The sequence below is a fragment of the Phascolarctos cinereus genome, unplaced genomic scaffold (assembly GCF_003287225.1).
Source record: "Phascolarctos cinereus isolate Bilbo 61053 unplaced genomic scaffold, phaCin_HiC Scaffold_3;HRSCAF=262, whole genome shotgun sequence".
In the NCBI taxonomy this organism is placed as follows: Eukaryota; Metazoa; Chordata; class Mammalia; order Diprotodontia; family Phascolarctidae; genus Phascolarctos; species Phascolarctos cinereus.
The window spans coordinates 37784193-37807340 of record NW_027555736.1 but is presented as its reverse complement, the minus strand read 5'-3'; the positions used below and the strand labels follow the sequence as shown (position 1 = coordinate 37807340).

Here is a 23148-nt window from a genome sequence, read left to right as displayed (position 1 = left end):
GCTGAAGTGAGCCTCTCTGCACAACTTCCACCCAAGGGCCCTAGTTCTTCCCTCTGAAGCCACACAGAATATATGTAGTTTCTTGATGAAAAGCTCTTCCAACATTTGAAAGCAGATATCCTGGTCCCTTATGCCTTTATATAAACTATTATCAATATAAACATTCCTTTTCTTCAGTAAAACCCCAAGGTCATGGTTTTACATTCTGGTTCCCCTTTCCAGACAGTCTCCCTCCTCTTCTGGATGGTTTCTAAATGTCTCCCCACAAATGTGGAGACCAGAACTGAGGAGAGGGAGGGAGGGAGAGAGGGGGGGGGAGAGAAGAAAGAAAGAAAGAAAGAAAGAAAGAAAGAAAGAAAGAAAGAAAGAAAGAAAGAAAGAAAGAAAGAAAGAAAGAAAGAAAGAAAGAAAGAAAGAAAGAAAGAAAGAAAGAAAGAAAGAAAGAAAGAAGGAAGGAAGGAAGGAAGGAAGGAAGGAAGGAAGAAGGAAGGAAGGAAGGAAGGAAGGGGTCCCATTTCTTATAAAATCTCTCCAGCATCCAGATCAAAGTTCATTTGTCTTCAGCCCTGCAAATCATGCCTCTGGTGATGCATTGACAGTTACCAGGAAAAGAAAATCTTGCTGCTAGTCTCCACTGATTCCACTTTGGAGGATGCTCCATAGTATCAAATACATTGAAAACTCCAGGCCCCGTGCATGTACATCCCAGATCCTATATTCCTCACAGCTATCCCAGTCATTGGTGATGAATGTGGGGAAAGAGAAATTGAACGTAGACTCAAAAGTCTGGTTTCCACCCCAGTTCTGCCGTTTATTAGATGTATGACTTTGGAAAAGTCAGTGGACAGCCTTTCTGGCTCTGAACTCTTATCAATCCATCAACATTCCATCACTTAATACATGTCTGCTAGGTGTCAGACACCACTAGATACTGGGGATAAAAAGACAAAAATGAAATTGCTGCCCCTGCCCTCAAGGGGCTTACATTCAATCTGTAAAATAATGGGGTTAGACTAACTGAATCCTGACTTTCTCATTCTATGACTGTGCCTATGAACTCTAACTGACAGAGCTACATGGACCTCCAGTAGGTGAAAGGGAGTCCACAAGGCCAAAGCCATAACGCCCCACCCTCTGCAAGGTCTCAATCGTATTAATTATGGAATTTCAGCACTGGAAAGGATTTCTGAAGTCATGTTTTCCAACCTGTGGATGGACATGAATCCCCTTGAGAAAATATCTGCTGAGTAGCCATTCAAATCCTTCTCGGAGGCCTTTGGCAAGTGGGGACTCAGACTTCTGAATGAAGCTGATAACTCTAATTGTTGAAAGCTGGTGTTGCTATTCGGGGAGCTGTTATTGTTTTTCACACTGGGTTGAAATCTGCCTCTCTCATTTTTACCTGTTGCTCCTTATTTTGCCTTTCCCTGCTCTTCAAAGCCCTGCTGAGAGTTTAGCTGAGACACTCACCAGATAGAATTGGACCCCAGCCCTGCATGCCCTGGGACATCTTTAATCCCCGAGAATTCTGGCATGGTGTCCATGTACTACTGGGGAGGCTTTCACACTTCCCTCCTGTTCGAGTACAGGAGCCTGAGATGCCCCACCAACTTCCCTGCCTCCACTTCTGTCTCTTGGAATCAGTGAATCGCATATTTGAAAGGGACCTCAAAGACTGGCCACTCCTACCTAAATTGGAATCTTTTCTACACCATCCCTGTCAAGTGGGGATTCGACCTGTATTTAAAGATTCCAGATGATGGTGAAGTCACTAGCTCCAGAGGCATCCCAGTCCACTTTGGAACCAGTCTAAGTATAGAAATTTTTCTGAACATGAAACCAACATATTCCTCTCTGTAGCTTTTACTCTTGGTTCCTAGTTCTATCCTCTGGGAGCAAGCAGAAAAAGCCTAATCCCTCTTCCATATCATAGTCCATTAAATATTTGAAGCCCATTAGGGTATCCTTCCCAAGCTTTCTCTTATCTTATTCAATCTTTTCTACAGCTTGGAGCTGCTGTCCTATTCTTCAGTTATTGGTGGGGAAGGGGGAGGGAACAAGTTAAACCAATAAGTATTATGTGCCTACTATGTGCCAGGGACTGTGCTAGTTTCTAGGAAGAAAAAGAAAGGCAAATACAGTCCCTGCCCTCAAGGAGCTCCCAATCTAATAAAGGGAACAAAATGCAAACTATTATGCAACCAAAAACAGACACATTCAGGATAAATTGGAGAAAATCTTAGAGGGAAGGCATTAACATTAAGGGTTATCGAGAAAGGCTCCACATACCTCAGACACAAATAAAGATAATGAAAGGTAGGGAGTGATAAGGGAAAGGACAGATCCAAGCAATTTGCTACAGGAAAACTGGAAAAGAAAGAAATCATTTTCAGATTGAAGAAGGCTACGTGGCGGAGATGGCACCAGAAAGAAGAGAAGGCTACTAAAAGACAGAATTGAGCAAAGGGGAAACTGAGACCTCCACTATTTGTTAGAAGTGGGATCTAAGCCCAGGTGCTGATGCAGGCTTATCAGGCAACATTAATGTGACCGTCAAGGTTCAGTGATGCCAGATGCCAGCCTCATTGCCTTCGCTTTCTCACAGCTTCCCTCTGACTGACTCAGTTGTGGTTGGAGCTATTTTAAGGTCCTATTCGCTTACCCCAACACCTGCCCACAGTGGGGGAGGATGTTTTCTCGACACCCAAAATGCTTTCACATTGTAATACTCTCACTAGGTAACCATCAGTGCAACAATTACCAAAAGTGTGACCAACCTGTGGGAACCAGTGTGTTTATCTGGGTAATTCCATATAGAACGGTCTTACCACGGACCATGAAATAGAAACCACCCTCCTGCTAAGGAATTCAATTATTAAAGGGCATTCTGCTCAGAGCCCCAATGGGTAGAGTGGGTGTAATCACACAGTCAACAAGCATTTATTAAACACCTACTATGTGCCAGGCACTGTGCTAAATTCTGGGGATGCAAAGCATTGTTTTTGCTTTTAAGGAGCTATAATTCTAATGGGGAAGACATGATAACAACTATGTACATACAAGATATAGACAGTGTAAATAAAGGTAATCTTGGAGGGGAGGCACTAATAATTGGAAGGAACCAGGAAGGCCTCTTGCAGAAGGTTACCCTGCCTTATGACCCCTCCCCAACATCTGCTCAGCCACCAGCATGGCAAGTTCTGCTCAAATCAGAAGCAAGGTTGTTCTATTACCCAAGCCACCTTCAAATCTCAAAGCCCACCCTCCTCCTCTGTACACACACACACACACACACACACACACACACACACACAGTAGCTCATACCTAGAGACCACCACCTTGTAATGCAGGGAGTAGAGTAGTATTAGCCCCTTTGTACATATGAGGAGACTGAAGGATAGGGAGGTGAAGTAACACTGCTAGCAAGTGAAGAAGTAGGAATTAAACCCATGTTTCCTATCAGTGAGTCTAGCCTTAATTCCACTACTCCATGAATGACACTGTGTCTGCTCTCTGTCCTACTGCCCAAGCTGACTTTGGTGATCATTAGCTCACAAAGCAGAATTGTTCTCTTCTACTCTCTGCTCCCCATGATCAGGCATGACCCTTGAAGGAGCAGTGAGAATCTCCTATGTAAGTACCGCCTAAATGATTCCTTCCATTGGCACCCACTTTCTTCAGCCCATATTAGACCAGGCAAGGATGAGCAGAATCCTGTAGCATTCTCATGCCAGATAGGCAATTTCTCTCTGATAAAATGGGGCTGATGAAATTAAAATGGTGGTAGATATAATAAAACATAATGATACTATCTAAATTAATTTATGAATTTAGTTCTATACCAATCAAACTACCAAGGGGATACTTTATAAAACTAGATAAAATAGTAGCAAAATTCATTTAAAGAAAAAAAATCTAGAATCTCAAGGGAAATAATAAGAAAAAATATCATTGAAGTAAATGTGGTATTACAACATATCAAACAATATTATAAAGCAGTAATCGTGAAAAAATATTTGGCACTAGTTAAAAAGTAGGAAAATAAACCTTTTGTTTGTAAACCTAGTAGGAGACTAGGTAATAAAGACTCAATAGTGATCAAAAATAGTAGCCCAGTGTTTGAACAAAGATCATAAATTATTAAATGCAGGACTCCTCATTGGACATACACTACTGGGAAAACTAAAAAGCAATTAGGCTGAAATTAGGTCAATATCAGAATTTTACACCATGTACCATAGCCAAAAGGCACACATAGATACATAGCCAGAATATTAAAAGAAAATCTTTTTAAAAAAATAGGAAACAGAAAGAGGTACCTTTCACAACTATAGCTGGGGGAGAAATCAGAACCAAACAATAAAGGTGATCATAAAAGACAAAAGGAACAATTTTATGTTCTTCCATGAAGAAAATCAACAGAATAAGAAAAAGTTTTGAGTTGAAAAAGATATTCCCATCAAATATCACAGATAAAAGTCTGATAGTCATGGTATACAAGGAATTGACAAAGATATTTAAGGCCAAGAGCCATTCTACAGTAGATAAATAGGTGAGAAATATGAGCATTTTTGACCAAAAAAATTGCCATCTATCTCTAAGCATATAAACTATGCTCCAAATCACAGATACTAAGACAAATTCAAATCAAAATAACTCTGAGGTTCTACCTCATACCCAACAAATTGGCAAAAAATAAAAAAGTAAACAGGCAACATCAAAGGTGCTATGGAAATACAAGTACACCAAGCCCCTTGTGGTTCTAGATCTATAATCTTAAGAGGCACAAAGTGGTATACAAATTCTGGAAAACTATTTATAAGTATGTAAAAAAGTGACTCAACAGCGCATACTCTTTGGCCCAACAATTTCACTACCAGGCACTTACCCAAAGAAGTCAAAGCCTAAAAGAAACGTCCAATAACGATATATTTATATGGCAAGGTAGATGGCAACATATTTATTTTCCTTTTTGTAGTAGCAAAGAATGAGCAACAACAAGGTAGACGTCCACCTTTGGGGAAATTGCTAAACCAACTGTGGCATATGTATATACTGGAACCGAAATAGGGAATGAAAAATATGAGGAATTCAGAGAAACGTTGGAAGACGGAGTTGAACTGATGCAGGGTAAAATAAGGAGAACCAGAAGAATGATATAGACAATGACTACAATACTGCAAATGAAGAGAACATTAGAAGGAAGCCAACCTCGAAGTAATTGTAATAGCCGATCCTGGTCAAATAAGGAAACAAATTTTCCTCCTTTGAGCATAGAGATGGGGATGTTGTGTTGCGTTCAGTATTGTATCATAGCCCTAGAATTGCAAGGAACCTCAGAGGTCATGAACTCCAACTTTATCATTTTATATATGAGAAAACTGACCAAAGAGTTTAGATTACTGGCCCAGTGCCTCACGCTTAATATTTTCATTTTCCAAGCAAAGAAAGGCTTTTTTTTCCAAACAGTATCTGTGTTCAGAAGGTTATTTAGTAAGATTCTGAGATCTGACAGATTCCCTGCCCACTTAATATATTACCTCTCAAGGATACTTCAGGCAAGGACTCTGCTTACTGAAAATTGAACTACTTCACCAAGTCACTTCTTTTAAGAAAACAACTATCACTACCCTTTGATATGTCCTCCCTACTATATATATATATATATATATATATATATATATATATATGTAATGTACTTTGAAAACCCATGGCATATAAGTGTGTTGTTGTTCAGTAATTTATTCATGTCTGAGTCTTCATGACCTCGTGTCCACAGAGTTCTCATGGCAAAGATACTGGAGTGTTTTGCCATTTTCTTCTTCAGTGGATTAAGGCAAATAGAGGTTAAGGGACTGGCCAAAGGTCACACAGCTAGTAAGTGTCTGAGGTCACATTTGAATTCAGGTCTTTATAACTCCAGGCCCACTGAGCCACCTAGCTGCCTCCTCATATAAATACAATGGAATATTATTATGCAGTAAGAAAGTATCATTATGAGGAATTTAAAGAAACATGGCAAAATTTGAATGAGCTGATAGAGAGTAAGATAAGAAGAACCAAGAAAACTATGTGCACAATAATTAAAATGCTCATTGTTTTTAAAGCTGAACTTTGAGTAATTGAAAAACTAATGAAGGTTCCAGAGGATGGAGAATGAAATATACCACCACCCTCAGAGCAAGGGGGGGGGGGGCTGCTATCACAAAATATTGTCTATCTTGTCAAATGAAGTTGTTTTATTTGCTGTTTTAACTTAAACATATTTTTTCTTTGCCATGATGGAAGAATTCAGTATGAAATGGGGAAACAGTTTCCAGTTTCCACTGGTTTTCTTTCAAGAAATAATGTTGAGAGAAAGAAAAAAAGCTCTAACAACAACAACAAAAAATTGTCATCCCTTAACTCTACATTGGTCATTTATTCATCTCTTTCTTGCAGTCTTTCATAACTGGTCCCAAGAAGGATCCAGAAATGATGTTTACATTCATACCTCCTCCTTTCTGGATACATTTATGTGTGTTACTGTGCATCACAGTGGAAAAGAACATTGAATCTGTGATCATAAGAATTGAGTTCAAATCTCACCTCAATCATTTACAATATCACTTAAGTCTTTTGCCTTTTTTTGTAACCTCAGAACTTAGCACAGTGTTTGACTCATAGTAGGCACCTAATAAATGTCTAGCGCCTGTCTGCATGACATTGGCAAACCACACAATCTTACTGAGTCTCAGTTTCTTCTTCTGTTAAATGAGAAGGTAGGATTAGATGGCCTCTAAGATCCCTTCAACTTCCAGATTTGTGCATATTCCCATTGAAATATTGTCACGTCTCTTGAAGTCAGGAAGGTTTCTTTCATCTTTCCTATACACACATCATCATCATCATCGTCTCTGTCATTTCCAAGTCCAGGAATCCATGCTGTGGTACTAAGCAACTTGGAGTAAGACAACATGACATGTAGAGGAGAGTACAGGATGAGGTGAGAGTAGACCTAGGTTCTGGTCCTGGTTCTGTCACTAACTCACTGTGTGATCTTATTCCCTTTTCTGGGACTCAGTTTCTCCACATGCCAAATTACGAGGTTGGACAAAATGGTCTCTAAGCCCACCTTCCAGTTCTATTGTTCTGTGATTCTGTTGGAGGGGGCTAGCAGAGCCTTCATTCTTAGATACTTCCCCATTCCTCCCCAAGCTTTTGAGGTATTTGAGGTCTCCTCAAGGTCTGCAGGGAAAGGAAAACAGAGGGAAAAACTCGAGTGACTTCAACTCACTTGACATTTAATGGTGCTATTTGCTTTACACTGATGTATTGAACACTCCAAGAAACCAACACAGAAAATCCTGCCTTGATGGAATAACATTTTCCCAGTAGCATTTCTTTCAGATGGATATTGAAAAAGACAGATAATATCTTTATGATTCTCCCCATTTTTTTTCTTAAAGGGACCTATAATGGGACCTAAAATGGCATCACCATGAAGAACTCCCAGTACAGAAATCATCTATAGCGATGTGAATCAGTCAATCAGTCACCAAGTATTTATTTAGCACCTGCTATGTGTCAAGTGCTGTGCTAGGCACTGGGGATTCCAATGTGAAGAACAAAATAATTCCTTTTCCCAAGGAGTTTACATTCTCATAAAGGCATCCATAATTTAGCCTTAGCCTCAGGAATACTGAGAGGCTAAGTGACTAGCAAATAATCACATTTCTCAGGTGCTTTAGGTTCCAGGCTTAATTGAGGTCTCCCTGAGTCTAGGCTGGACATTCCACCCCCTCTCCCATGCTGCCTCCCATTTTATGGAAAGGAAAACCAAGACCTGAGGCAGAAAAGCCACAGTCAAATTCTTCAATATTAGTGTGAGGAATTCAACCCAGCAGTCCCTAAATTGCTTGTTCTTAACTCTAGCTACCTGATAAACCATAGAATTTCAGAACCAGAGGGAAGAGAATATTAAAGGTCATAGAACTTGGAACACTCCAGAGAAGATTAGCACCTTGAAAGCAAGGAGTGTTTGATTTATGCCTCCGTATACTCAAAAGAACACCTGGATCATAGCGGTTGCTTAACAAATGCTCAGTGGAGTGAACTGAACTGGAAGGGACTTCACAGATGTTTTAGTACAACCTACCCATTTTATAGTTGAAGAAATAGATTTAATTAGGTGAAGTTACTTGCCCAAAGCACAGAGGTGTGTGTGTCACATATATACAGATATATATACAAAGCACATATATATATATATATATACACACACATGTATATATGTTACAAATATGCACACATGTGTATATGTGTGACTATATACTTATATATACAATACACTTATATATATATATATATATATATATATACACCTATATACATGTGTCACATACATGCCCATACACACAATACATATAAATGCATATATATGCACATGTGCAAATGTATGTGTACATATGCACATGTTTATACTTATATATGTTAGTGTATACACACAGGTATATTGTATATATAGATGTATATGTGTATTCATGTGTGTTATGTATATGTATGTGTGTGCATATATGTATATGTACGTATGTTCATATACTAAGAGGTTAAGCGTGTATACATGTATACATGTCTGTATGTGTGTATAGACTGAGAGGTATGTATATGTGTGTCTCTATATATGTGTATATGTGTGTACACATATACATACACATACTGAGAGGTGAAGTGCGTGTATATATGCATATTCATATACACATATGTATATATGTGTGTGTGTATATACACATACATAAATACATATATATGTTGTAGTAGCAAAACCAGAAAGTGAATGTATAAGTTGTAGTGGCAGTATTGGACATTGAACACAGTCAAGAACCCAGGCACAATTTTGTGTGTTCTTTTCTCTATGCCAGGAATCCTTAACTTGGTTCCATAGAGCCCCAAAGGCTCCATGGCTAGATTTCAGAGGGTCTGTAAATTTGGATAGGAAGAAAATTACATCTTTATTTCAATATAATTAGTTTTCTTTGTAACCCTGTGGATTTTACTTAAGCATTTATAAATAGTATTTTAAGAAAGAGTTCATAGACTTCACAAAATTGTCAAAGAGGTCCATAACACAAGAAAGGTTAAGTACCCCTGCCCTATGCTATGCCACCATGTAACTCCTCATTTTACAGATGAAGAATTTGAAGCCCAGAGAGGTTCCATGACATTTGCACAATCACACGCTAATTAGTACTGAAGATAGAACCAGAGCCCTGGTCTCCTGACTTCAAGCCTACTGGTCTTTCCAACTATTGATCAATAGAGGGGGAAAAAAGAAGTGGGGCCTTGGTTAATGCTAAGACTTAGAAGTTCTGATCTTATTAAAGCCAAGGCTTGATCTGCTATCGAAGCCACAGTGAAACATCCCCAAAGAGGAGGGCAAAGCATACATCCTAAGCCCCAAGCCAGCCTCTGTGTGTTCTTTGTTATTCTCCTTCACAGGCTTGAACTAAGGATCCACTACCATTCCTCAGATGGCATGAAAAGTGAAAGGCTTGTCCTTTGCTTAGGCTAACAGAGATGAAAGAATTCAGGTCCCAGAGAATAGCTAGAGTCTTAAGGTTCTGTTTTGGTGGTTGTGGCTATTGTTTGTTGTTTGTTTTATTTTATTCTTTTGTTTTTGAGTCCTATCATACAAAAGGATGAGACTTGTTTTGCTTTGACCACAGACAGCAAAACTGGTGACCACAGGTAGAAGCGGCAGAGTGATAGAATTAAGCTGTTCTTTGTAACCAAAAATTTCCCAAGAAGTGGAGCTCTCCAAAAGTGGAATGAGTAGCCCATAGATGTACTGGATGTATATGAAGGAAAAGGGAGCTGGCCAGGTTGGGAATTAATATGTTCATAGACTTCAATTTCGATCTGGAAGAGACCTTAGAAGTCATCAGATCCAGCCCCCTAACTTAGGAGGTGGGGCAACTGAGACCTAGAGAGGAAAAGTGACTTGCCTGATCTAAGAAATGTTTAGAGTAGATTTCAGACGCAGGTCTTCTGGACTTGAGCTTCAGCTCTCTAGGCTATTACAATGCCCTGCCTTTCTCGGTATTGTAATTTTCTCAAACTTTTTTTCAGGTCTGGATTGGACTAGATAATGTTTGAGGTCCCTTTGAACTTGGAAATTATATTTCCAAGGGGGCACCATCCTCAACCTCAGCAAATCTGGACTTTGCACCTAATGGAACTCTGGTATCCAGACTCCCAGCCCAAGGTTCTTTCCACTCTGCCTGCCGCACAATGACCTCTAGCCTGAGTTTGTTTCTTAGAACTCTTCAGTGACATTGCCATCTCCTGGGATGGTGACCAAGGCTTTTGAAGATTTTCCTCTTATTTTAAAAATTACAGCAAAGCTGCTGTTACCCCTTTACACACACACACCAAAGTGGCAAGTTGAATAGTTTCTCAGTTTAACCCAAACTTTTACTATTTTTACTTTGCAGGTTTTCTCCCCAATATGTCAGCTTCTCTTGTACTTCTCCCTTCACTGTCACAACAAGTGGAAAAATGTGCTGCATGGCATATTCCCAAAAGGGACATCTTGCATCTTGCAAACTATACACATATGTGATCATCTTTCTTTCTTTCCTTCTTTCTTTCTTTTTCTTTTTCTTTCTTTCTTTCTTCCTTCCTTCCTTCTTTCCTCCCTTTCTTTTTTTTCCCTCTCTTCCTGTCTCTCTGTCTCTGTCTCTCTTCATAGAACTATGTGTGCTCATATTGCTACAATATAACATCTGACTTTCACTCTCCCAGTCCTAGGCAATACCTTTCATGCCTCAGCCTTTGATATCATTTAAAGAAGCTGAATAAGATTTCAGGCTGTTTTCAGTTGTGTCTGACTCTTCATGACCCCATTTGGGGGGTTTTTTGGCAAAGATACAAGAATGGTTTACCATTTCCTTATTCAGCTCGTAAGACAGATAAGGAAACTGAGGCAAAGAGAGTTAAGTGACTTGCCCAGGGTCACACAGCTAGTAAGTGTCTGAGGCTAACTTTTAACTCAGGAAAATAATTTTTTTCCTGATTCCAAGCCCAGCTGTCTAGCCACTGTACCATCCAACCGCCTGTGCCCCTTATCAATTAACTGAGCCTGAACACTCTCATTTTCCTCTTCTATAAAATAAGGGGGTGGGACAAAATGATTGTTGAGTTTGATTCAAGTTCAAAATCTCATGATTTAATTGAATCCCCTCATGTCGCAAATGAGGAACAACATCCCTGGGATATGAAGCAAATTGCCTAAGGTCACACAACTTGTAAGAAGCAGATTAAATTCAAACTCTACATCAGATACTCTTTGTACTAAAATGTGTGAGGCTATAATAACATGCAATGTATTGAAGAGGTTGGGGGTGGGGGGAAGATAGAGAAAAGGCACAAGAGTGAGGATAGAAGCCCATCCGAACTCAGACTTTGCTAGTTCTGCATAGCTCTAAGGGAGCTGTCAAGGGTTCTGGGTTCTCTCATGTCTATCTGATCTATTACCTTTGTCATCTTTCCTTCCTTCCTTTCTTCCTTTTTTTCTTCCCTTTTTCTTTTTTCTTTATCATTATTTAATTTTAATTTAGTTTTCAATTAAAAAGCATGTATTTTAATCCTCCTCCAGCCATTTCACAGAATCACAAATTTAGAGTTGAAAGGGACTTTAGAGGTCATTTAGTCCAACGTTCTAAGCATGTCCTGGACAGTATGACCCTCACTAGTATATATGTACTGTTGGGAACTGAACAGAATTTTACCAGCGAAGAAGCTGCAGCTCCAAGAGGTGAGATAACTTGTCTATGGTACAAGAGAAACACTGAATCTGAGTGAGAGAATCTGAGAGGCGATTCTGGATCTGCCACTTCCATCTTCTGTAACCCTAAGCAAGCATTTCAGTTCTCTGGGACTCAGTTTCCCCAGCTTTAAAATGAGACCATTACTCTAGATCTATAATGTGTCTTCCAGTTCTACACCCTATGTTCTGTGGCCCATACTATGTCAAGCTCATTCATGATTAACCAAGGTTGAAGGGCTCTCCAGTGCCTCAGTGTTTGATAGCTATTAGGATACTGACAGATCACTAAGGAAAGGTCAAGTCCAGCCCTCTCTTCCTGTTCGTAATCAATGATAGCGTATTTCTATTAAAGAGAGAAAATAGGGGCAAACACAGATAACAAAAAAGTACAAGACAATCTGAAGGTCCTTTTTCTTTTAACTTAGGTATAAATACATCTGATGATGATAATGATGATGATGTGTGTGCAAGACCACATGCCAGCTTCATATTCCTCACGGTGTTCCACAGAAGCTATAATGGTTCCTCATTCTCCAGTCTTACTAACCAGTGGAAGTGGACCTACAAATTCCAGAGGTCAAGAGGAAGCCAGTCTAGGATTATGCATTTCACTTGATACAATTGAATGGATTTTTGTGGCCTAGTAGAAAGAACTTTTGATTTGGGGACAAGAGGCAGGGCTTTGAATTCTAGCCCTAATTCAAGGTCCTTGGACAATTAGTTTAACCTCTTTCTGCTTGGTTTCCTCTTCTGATACTAGCAGTCTTTACATCAAAGAATTGTAACAAAGATCAAAATCAATAACATATGCAAAGTAGAAAATGTTATCTAAATAAATGTCAGCTTTATCACTATTGTCAGTCAACAATCTAACACAAGGATATTTGTAGCAACATGCTAAAACATGCACACAGTGAATGGTCCAAGAGGAAGTTAGGAAGAGCTGGCCCTATGGTGCTTATCTGTAAAACGGCTCTGCTACTAACAGAGCTACTCTGTCCATCACGCAATAAGTCATGGATGATGTAGTAGACTACAATATCTGTGTCATGGCTGTGGACAAGAAGTTGGGTATGTTGGGTTGTGATAGAGGTAGTATGATACAGAAAGAAAAGTGTTGAATCTAGAGCCAAAGAGGCAGGTTCAAATCCTGGAGCCATAATTCACTACTTGTGTGACCTGAGGCAGATTGCTTCACCTCTCTAGGCACCATATTCTTTGAATACGAAAAGGAGAAGGGGATGGAATAAGTAATGTCTAGGGCCCCACCCAGCTCTGAAGGCATGACCCTATGAGCTTCACAACAACCTTGTAATATTAGGAGCATGGACAGGGTAGTAGCAAAGTGAGGAAAACCAAACGGTAAGGTGGAGTTGGCTTACTAACAGACCCATAGAAGATGGGGCAGGGCAGGCCACTACTATTGGGGTGCTATTTGTTACTGTGTGACCATAGACAAGTTATCTCACCTCTTGGAGCTGCAGCTTCTTCACTGGTAAAATTCCGTTCAGTTCCCAACAGTACATATATACTAGTGAGGGTCATACTGTCCAGGACATGCTTAGAACGTTGGACTAAATGACCTCTAAAGTCCCTTTCAACTCTAAATTTGTGATTCTGTGAAATGGCTGGAGGAGGATTAAAATACATGCTTTTTAATTGAAAACTAAATTAAAATTAAATAATGATAAAGAAAAAAGAAAAAGGGAAGAAAAAAAGGAAGAAAGGAAGGAAGGAAAGATGACAAAGGTAATAGATCAGATAGACATGAGAGAACCCAGAACCCTTGACAGCTCCCTTAGAGCTATGCAGAACTAGCAAAGCTTGAGTTCAGATGGGCTTCTATTCTCACAGAGCTACTCAGTTGGCCTTGTTATGTAGACAGACCTCTCTGGTGATAAAAAATGATTTGGCTTAATTAGGAAGAACCTAGTTCCTTCTGAGCCAAGAGGCTTCCTCGTGAGCACTTATATGTAAGTCTTTTGAAGGAGTTATATCTTTACAATCGCAGGATTTAAACCTGGCAGAGATCTTAAAGATCATCTATTCTAGGAAAACAAGGCCCAGAGAGGTCACATGACTTTCCTAAGGTTATACAGACAGTACAGAGTCGGGATTCTGTCTCCACCCAAGGCCATAAAGAACTTCCGACTACTAGAAGTTGCCAGCCACCATCATTATTTGATCCTGCTCTTTGCCATCCTGGCCACACTCACTCACAGATCTGCTTTGGCACTGAAAGACTTTTTGATTGACCTCTGTTTGTGGTAAGGACTTGTAGAGAAAGATAGGAAGGAGATGGGGGAGGAGGAGGAAAGAACCTAGAAGTCAGGTCAACATCTTCATGTCCCTGAATTGATAGAGACCATCTACCAATGACACTCAATCAATCCCAACACTTGGGGACTAGGGAGAAGCCCAAGAGTGAGGACTAGTGTCTGTCACATCTGTAGAACCCTGGACAAGTCACTTGACTTCCCTAGACCTCAGTTTTCTAATATGTTAAATAAGAGGATCCAATTTTCAGATTGCTAATCTGTATAATTAGGCAGCAAGGTACTAATGGAGTCTTGTACTTGGAGTCAAGAAGACCTAGATTCAAATCCTGCCTCTGACATTTACTAGCTGTGATCATGGGCAAATAGTCATTTAACCTCAGCTTCAGGAAAATGGAGATAATAACAGTGCCTACCATGCAGGATTGTTATAAGGATCAAATGGGATGATATATGTAAAGTGCATCATAAGCTTGAAAGAGCTATATAAATGAAACCCATCAGATGATACTTTCCATGAAAGCCAAAAGGTCTGCACTGGCACAGGACATTACTGAGTTGCTGGAGGTTTGGACCAGTTCAGAGGACAGGGTCAAGCAGAATATGACCCGACATAAATAACTTGCATGAACCCATGTAGCCTTCATGTGATAAGTTATAACCAGATTCCTTGTCTAGCTTGACCTCTCATCTGTTTCCTAACACCAATGAGCCACTGTGATCTGTAGCACAGGTTGGTGGAAAGTATGCTAGAATTGGAGCTTGAATTCTGGTCCCATAGCTTCCTACCTATGTAACTTTAGTTGAATCATAAGTTCTCTCTCTCTCATTTTCTTCATCTGTGAAATGAGAAGAGTGGAATATAAGCCCACTTATAAGACCATAAGTGGACTATAAGAGTGGACTATAATCCCATGACCTGCTGACTATGAACGTCACCTAATGGGGGAGAGAGAGGAAGAGGGAGAGAAGGGGAAAAAAGATGAGGAAGCATGCTGTGGTCCAACTCTTGCCTCTTGTCATGTCCTTGTCCCTCACAGAGATAGTCTAACAAATGCTAATGATTAACAGGCCAAAGGAGAGAGGAAGAATGGAGGGGGAAGGAAGTAAGGGGAGTAGAAGGTCATGGCCTAAGCAAGTTGAGTTAAAGACATGCCTGTATGCTGAGGGCTGGGCCAAAGCTATGAATTAGAAATGAGAACAGTGGTCCAAAGCAGTGGAATGAAAGGGGGTAAGCATATTGTCCAGAAGGGAATGAGTCAAAGGCAGTAAATATTTTTAAAATAGAGGCAGCATTACAGGATTGCCCTGGTGAGCAGGTGGCTAGAGGACCTATGCTATCCTCTATTACCTATTGACACAAATCCCTGCTACTCTATAACAAACAGCGTCAGGCATCAATAAATGACAGCTGATTTTCTACCAAGCCTCCACCTAGAACAGCAGTCTTTGGTATACTAGCCATGCTTCCTACCTTCACCCCTCAACTTACTCAACTGTATCAAGCTTGGCTGTGAGCCCAGGCGGCCCTAACCTCAGCATGCCTTTGTGAACGCCTGTGCTAGCAGCCCCAAGTTTACTCTGGATAGGCATCATGCCTGAAAGATTCTCAGATGAAGGCCAGTGTACAAAGAGAAATGCATCAAGGGTCTTTGGGCTATTACCTGGCCTCCCATACCTGTAAGCCCAGGACCCCAAGGAGAAGAAAAGGAAATGGAGCTGGAAAACGGCTTATTCCAGATTGGTTATGGTTCCCTTCCTTTCCTTTGTCACCAATTCGTCTTTATTTCAGCACAGTGACTGTTTGCTCTTTCAATCCTTCCTGGAAGGCTTGAAATGGAATATTTGCTCAAGAGATCAGGACAATATTATGGGTCTTAGGAAAGCAGAGTATTTAGGCATATGCAAACACATGCTTATTTCTTTTCTTAGTTAAATACATCAGAGAATAAATTATACTTCGAGGAAGCAAACTATAATAGCTAAAAATGACTAAAGGAATTTAAAGAGCGTGGTGCAGGCTCTAGATAGCTATCTTTCAAGGCAACAATGATGGCGGGTATTTCTTCCATAGTGCTAGTCTACTAACTCTACTAGTGTGCCAAGGTACATGCTAATAGTTCTCAGAGAAAAGCCTAGGAATAGACTTAATTTATGATACAGCTTTCATCATAGGCAAGATACCTGTTGGTATCTCAACTATCCCAGGCTGTGTCTGGTTTCCTCTCTGTGACCAATAGCACTAGTACACTAGTGAGGGCCCACAAAGGAACCATACTGTCCAGGACATGCAGAAAAAACAATAAACCAGTTAGTTACTCCTATCTGTTCAGTAGAAACATACAGTCTAATATGGGGGATGAGGAGCTAAACTATCAGATATTACAGGAATAGAGATCTAAAGCAGACTAGATCTTGTGAATACTTTTAGCCAACACATACAGAGCTATGGCACTATGAAGAAGTCTTCTGAGCAATAAATAATTGATCAAGAAGCATTCGTTAAGCATCTATGTGCCAGGTACTGTGCTAAGGGCTGAGGATAAGAAGAAAGTTTAAAAAAAAAAAAAAGCAAAACACCAGTCCCTACTCTCAAGGAGCTTGTAGTCTAATGGAGGAGAAGACATGGAAAAATTATGTGCAAATATATACACGTTAAATTGGAGATAATCCACATAGAGAAGACACTAGTATTAGGCGTAATGGAGGGGGACGGTGTATGGGAAAACTAGCCTCTAGTTTGCATGTGATAACTAGCTATGTGCTGGACTTATCTGCTGGCTTTTAGGGTCACCCTCCTGCTGCCAGGATGGATGAAGCCAATTTCCTGTCTAAGCTGCCTTTCAGCACCAACCAAATGAAAGTATCCCTGCAGATTTTCTTTGCCCTCTGGCTGTCTCCAGATACTTGGAGCCTGGTGTACCCTATACTGACAACAACAATCATCTGCAGCCCAACATTTAGAGCTGGAGTAAATCTATAAAATAGAATCAATTTCTGATTTAGTCGAATTAAGGTATGGTTACCATGCCAACCTACGTCCCACGTAAACACCAAAGAGCAGCAATCTCTTTTCCACATCCACACTAATACAAATGCTTGTTCCACAATTATACTAACTAGCATTAATTCCTCTGTTGTGTCCACACCAGTTTTTGGCCTCTTCCCCATGCCCTCACTGCCAAGGGTCAGTCCCTGGTGAAACATCCATACTGACCTATGGCAATTCCCATCCCATGTCTGGGATGAATAGCATTTGGTAAGGCTCAATAGCCTAGGATGAATTTTGATGTAGAAACATGTCATTTACGAAGAGGTCCTTTATCTTTGCAAAGGACACTCCTGTGGCATATGACACTGGTACCTCTTCAGCTCTGTTAGCAAACGCTTGTCTGCTTTCACCTCAAGGGCTAAAGCTCTGTTGTTAAAAATGATATTCTTGTCACTGAACAAAAAGCCGATGGTGACTTTACTTTAAGGCAGCTTCGTGACAATCAATGGTTAGAACCTTGCTTACAGCAAGACTGACATACTCTCAGGGGACTCAGGGTGGGTCTGACATCTCAGTCACTGAAATAGAGCCCTTGATTATACTCAGGGGCTCAACACATCAGGTCCCAACCCACATGCTTCCCTCCCCAGAAAAATCACTCCAGGCCTATGAACCTGGAGAGAGTACATGGAAAATGGGGAGGGACTGGGAAATGGATGGATCTGTACTTCTGATTTCATTGGAACTGGGCGCTATCAGGTAAAGAAACTCCATCTGCAAATGCAGTCCAGTATAATCTCTACAAAATGTGTGTATATGTGTATACATGAATATATATGTGAATGTAGGTATATGTATATATGTGTATACACACATAGCCAATGATGTAATTTGTTTTGAATAACTATATATATTTGTGGTGGGAGAGAGAGGGAGAGAAAATAGATTTCTATTCATTAAAAAAGAAAAAAAAACATTAAAAAAGAAGAGAGAGAGTTGTCTGAAAAACTGACAGGTTAGTCCTGAGCACTGAGACCTGCCCAGAGTCCCACATCCAGTATGTGTCAGAGGCCTCCTTGCTCCAAGGTCAGCTTTTTACTACATAACACTGTTTCTCCTATGTATCTAGACTAGTTTAAAAAAAAATGTTGGGCATAGGCAAGAAACAAGGCCATGGGAAAAAATCAAAAGCAATAAAATATTTGAAAAACAAATATATCATCATGGGAATGCCCTGATAAGCTGATGACTAGAGGGTCTGTGCTTTCCTCCACTGCCTACTGACACAAATCCATGCCATTCCACAAAAGCAGTTAATTAACATTTTGTTTTTAAAAATGCAAAGATAAGCCAAACTGGAGCTCTCACTAGGTGATTTTTTCTCTCGTAATTTTGCTGCCTATCTGGAGAGGTTACTTTAAGTTTTAATTTCTCAGCTATATTCCCTTAACAAATAGAGAAAAATGAGTTCTTCATTACCTAAGGAATAAAGTAACAGTTTACTGATTATCTAGCTTCCCTGGCTTCCTTTCTTCCTGCTTGATCCCAAAATGTGAATGGACTGAAAAAGGAGAGGTTCAAAGTCAATGTTTGCTATGATGTAGAGCAGGGTTGGCAATGAAGGTAAAATCCTTGGGGTGGAGAAAAGGAGCATCATTGGTGGATCTCTTGAATGCTTGTCCAACCAGCCCATGAAAGGAGAGGAAATATAGCCCATACACTCACCATAATCGCTGTCATAGAACACAATGAATTTCTGCCACCGTAGCTCTGTGACCAGCTTGAGCATGACATCATTGAGGCGAACAGGTGGACGTGAAGCCAGTGTGTACTCCTCCCCTTCTGGGCTGGGGTTCAGGTGGCATGCTGTTCGGGGGGAGCCCCCAGGGTTACGTTGGACAAAGAGGTGCGGGATGTGCATGGCATCTGTGAGCGACTGCAGGGCATTGGCAGATGCACAGCCTGTGGACGTAACTAAGGCCAGGATGCCCTGTGTCATCAGGTCGCAGGCTGGGAAGATAGCAGAAAATGACAGAGAGAGACAGAGAGAGACAGAGAGAGAGAGACAGAGAGAGGAAACATGAGCAAGGGATGACTTTTGTTGTCCTCTGATAGGCCACATATGCCTCCCTCAAAGTAAAACTCAACTAGAGTAACAATGTAACTTCCAATAACATCTAATATTCATAGTGATGTTCAACATGGTGGAATCTAGACCCAATGTACAAGAAAAGCACAGCACTTTGGAAACAGAAAGGACACTAGGGAGCCCAGAGCTGTAGACTGTAGAGCTAGGAGTGGCCTTGGAGACCATCTAGGCCAGTCTTACTTAGACCTCTTCATTTCACAGATGTGGAAAGTGAAGGCCAATTACTTAGCTAAAAAGTAACAGGGCTGAGATTAGAACCTGGGCTTTCTGATACAAAGACCAGGACTTTTTTTTTCCCTATTACACCAGGCTTCCTCCATATCACAATTTACATCATAAAAGTATTTCATAGGTTCACAGATTTAGAGTTGGAAGGGTACTAATCTAGTCCAGTCCCTTTGTTTTCCTGATGAGGAAACTAAAGCCCAGTGGGGAAGGGATTTGACCAACTCATGTTGCTTGCCTTCATATCTAAAGCACTCACTGCCTTCTGTATTCTGTATTTCACCCAACAGAGGTCAAGAACACAGTTTCCAGAGCCCAGGGCTCAGAAAAGCAAACCAAAATGACAGACTTTTCTTGGACACCTAGCATAAACAATCAACAAGGGAAGGAGAAGGGAAAAGGAGGTTACTAGCACCACCTATATTTTCAAGATTTGGACAACAGAATAGCACATGAAAAAAATGGTTATGAAAAAACACTGGCCACTAAGAACCTTTTGGAATCCTAAATACTCAATGCTGGATGAGAATAGCAAATTCAGGGCGGCCATGCCAGTCAAAAGGAAAGTCTGAAGTCTCACAGAATAACCCAGCGCTTCCAATGAGAAGCAAACATTCATGAGGGATGTTTTAGCTGGATTCCAAACTCAGGGAAAGCGCATGTAACTTCCAAACACTGATAGCAGACCATCTGCTGCAAGAGGAAAACTTTTCAAGTACTCTGCCAATACCAGGTCTTCAGCAGAGAATCCTTTGATTCATCAAGGAAATGCCCTGAGGATGAAGAGAAGGGGAAAAGATTGGGGTATTCTACAGAGGGAAGCAGGCAGAAGTGCTGGTGGAAAGATCTAGCTAGTCTATCAATACCACCTAAAAGGCAAACAGATTTTCTTTTCCTTGAGTTATATATTTTGTATCTCAATTTCAACAAGACAGGATTCCAATGCAGTAACTTTGTGGTCGACTCCAAAACTGTGGCTGGATTCAGAAGATCTCCAGGAAATAAAAACTCTAGTTTGGGGCAGGAAATAACATCAAAAAGTATTCAATGTTCTGTGCCACTCAATGTTCCTTAGAAGGGGTGGTGTGGTACAATGGATAGAGCACTGGATTTGGTATTGTAAATAATGGATTCAGATCCTGCCTCCAACATTTACTGGTTGTGTGAGCATGGGGAAGTAACTGAAGCCCCCCAGTCCTCAGCCTCCTTCTCTTTAAAATGGGGATTAAAGACACCTAGGACATCTATCTTACAGGATTGTTATAATGTGCAAATGAGAAAACGTATGTAGAGAGCTTTGCAAACATTGGAGTATTTATGTAAATACCAGTAATTATTATAAACAGAAAACACACTTGAGAAATTCTAGCTATTATTGATGCTATATATATATATATATAATTTTTATTTAATATATTTATTAAGTGCCTACTCTGAATTATTACTGATTAGTTATTATTGACACTACATATATGACATGTATATACACACAGAATTTATAATCAACAGATTTATAAAGTTTCTATTTTAAGCAGAGCACTGTGATAGGTTCTAGGTAAGGTTAATGACAATAATAATAGTTAATATATGTATATATATGACTTTAATGTTTGCAAAGAGCTTTCCATATATTATCTCATTTGATCCTCACGAAAATACCCTGAAGACATCGATATTATTACCTACTCTATACATGAGTAAACTGAGGCTATAGGAAGGTAAATAAGTGCTTCAGATAGACTGCTGGGCCTGGAGTCAGGGAGACTCCACTTCCTGAGTTCAAATCTGGCCTCAGACACTTCCTAACTGTGTGACTGTGGGCAAGTCACTTAACTGTTTGTCTCAGTTTCCTAATTTGTAAAATTAGCTAGAGAAGGAAATGACAAACCACTCCAGTATCTTTGCCAAGAAAAATTCAAATGGAGTCACAAAGAGTTGGACATGAGTGAAATGACTGAACAACAACAAAACTGAGTCTGAGAGAGGGATGAAGTAACTTGCCCAGGGTCTTACAGCTAATAGGTATCTGTGATAGTATTCAAACTCAGGTCTTGCCCAACACCATGTGCAGTGCTCTATCCATTATACCATCTAATCACCTCTAAGATTTAGATAAGAATTTAGAAAAGATATGCCCTCACCTCCCACAAACGACTATAATACGAAAGAATATACGATGAGTATAAGAAAAGTGCTGTGGAAAGTTCAAAGTTGGGGAGAGTGGGGCAGCATTAGCAACTGCAGCATAAGGGGGGACTTTACCAGGGAACCATTGTTGTGGATTTTAAGATTGATAGGAATTCAATAGATATGGAAGAGGCAATGAGAAGCAATCCTAGGTGACAATGTAAACAAAAGCACAGTGACAAGAAAGCATGGGCCAGGGTCAGAGGATGCAAGTCCTGTGACATAGGGGCTTTATTATCCCCATTCTATAGATAAGGAAACTGAGTTTGAAAAGCAGAAGTGGCTTGCCTAGATCACACTGCTCATCAGCATCTGGGGAAGGCTTTGAACATGGGAGATGTAATTGAGATGTAAAATTGAGTAAGTTGTAAAGAGAGTAAAATTGATTCAAATTGAGATGTAAAATGTCAAATTACTTACTCAAGGTCACACAGAAAGTAGAAGAGCCTGGATTTGAACAGGCCCTCTGCCTCCAAGTACAGGACCATTCCCTCTGCATTATATTTTCTTCCCTGCTTGAAAGGATCCATGGTTTCATTGCTGTGGGTAAGCCTTCTACCTATGCCTGACCCAATAAATCTTCTACTAATGCTGCATTGCTCTCAATGAATGATATTTCATTTGTCACAGCTCTTCGAGCATCCAAGGTAAGGATAAGACAGAGACCCTCAGAACTCTGGGATTCTCCCTACGTCAGACAGTAGAGGCTGCCTGTCTTTGTGATCTTCTCCCAAACCTATCAACACATGTGGTCTTGTGGCCTCAGCATGGCCTTCTGAGCTTGATCATTAGCAAGAAAGGGTTGGGTCAAGTCTTAGACTTGGGTTCAATTATCTTCATGAGCTCATCAAGGAGGCATGGCTAGCTAGAAGTCCATCTAAAGGAGGACTTGGGGTCTTAGGGGCTTTCAAGTCCCATATAAGGCAACCTAACAGTGTGATACAGCAGTGGGAAAAGCTAAAGCAAACACAAACAGCATTAAGAAGGATATTGTCTCCAGGGCCCAGGAGATAATTGTCCCACTGTGCTCAAACCACATCTAGGGGACAGTCTTCAGTTTGAGATGTCACATCTTATGTAAAACCTTGCCAATCTGAAAAGTGTCCAAAAAAGGGGAACTGGGATAAAGAAGATCTCAGTACCACATTGCATGAGAGTAAGTTAGAAGATCTAGGAGATATTACTCTCAGAAAAGAGAAGATGGAAGGGGGAGGGGGAGGAAGTGAAGGTTTGATTCAAGATTGAAGAGGTGCTATAGAGAAGAGGGATTAAACTCTTTCCATTTATCCCCAGAGAGTAGCACCAGGAGGAGACGGTGGATGCTGTAGAGGCCAATGTATGCTAGGTCAGAAAACCCTTGTTATTAATGAGAGCTGTCCACAAAGGGGAATAGTAGGGGTCCCCATCTTGAGAGGTTTCTAGGGCAAAGCTAAAAGGCTACTTCTTGGTTATGGTGAGGAGGAGAGTCTCAGTCTGATGTGGACTAGACCACATGGCCTCTGAGGTAATTTC

The 23148-nt window shown here is 40.4% G+C and overlaps 1 protein-coding gene across 3 annotated transcripts in view; it reads right to left on the bottom strand.

Annotated features, from left to right (window-relative positions):
• Positions 1-23148, bottom strand: part of GRID1 (glutamate ionotropic receptor delta type subunit 1) — a 1087219-nt gene that overhangs the window by 703464 nt on the left and 360607 nt on the right. For all 3 annotated transcript variants that reach the window (XM_020994606.2, XM_078150776.1, XM_078150775.1), the window contains exon 3: positions 18801-19085. In XM_020994606.2, coding sequence (XP_020850265.1) covers positions 18801-19085 — 285 coding nt within the window. The remainder of the gene's footprint in view (positions 1-18800; positions 19086-23148) is intronic.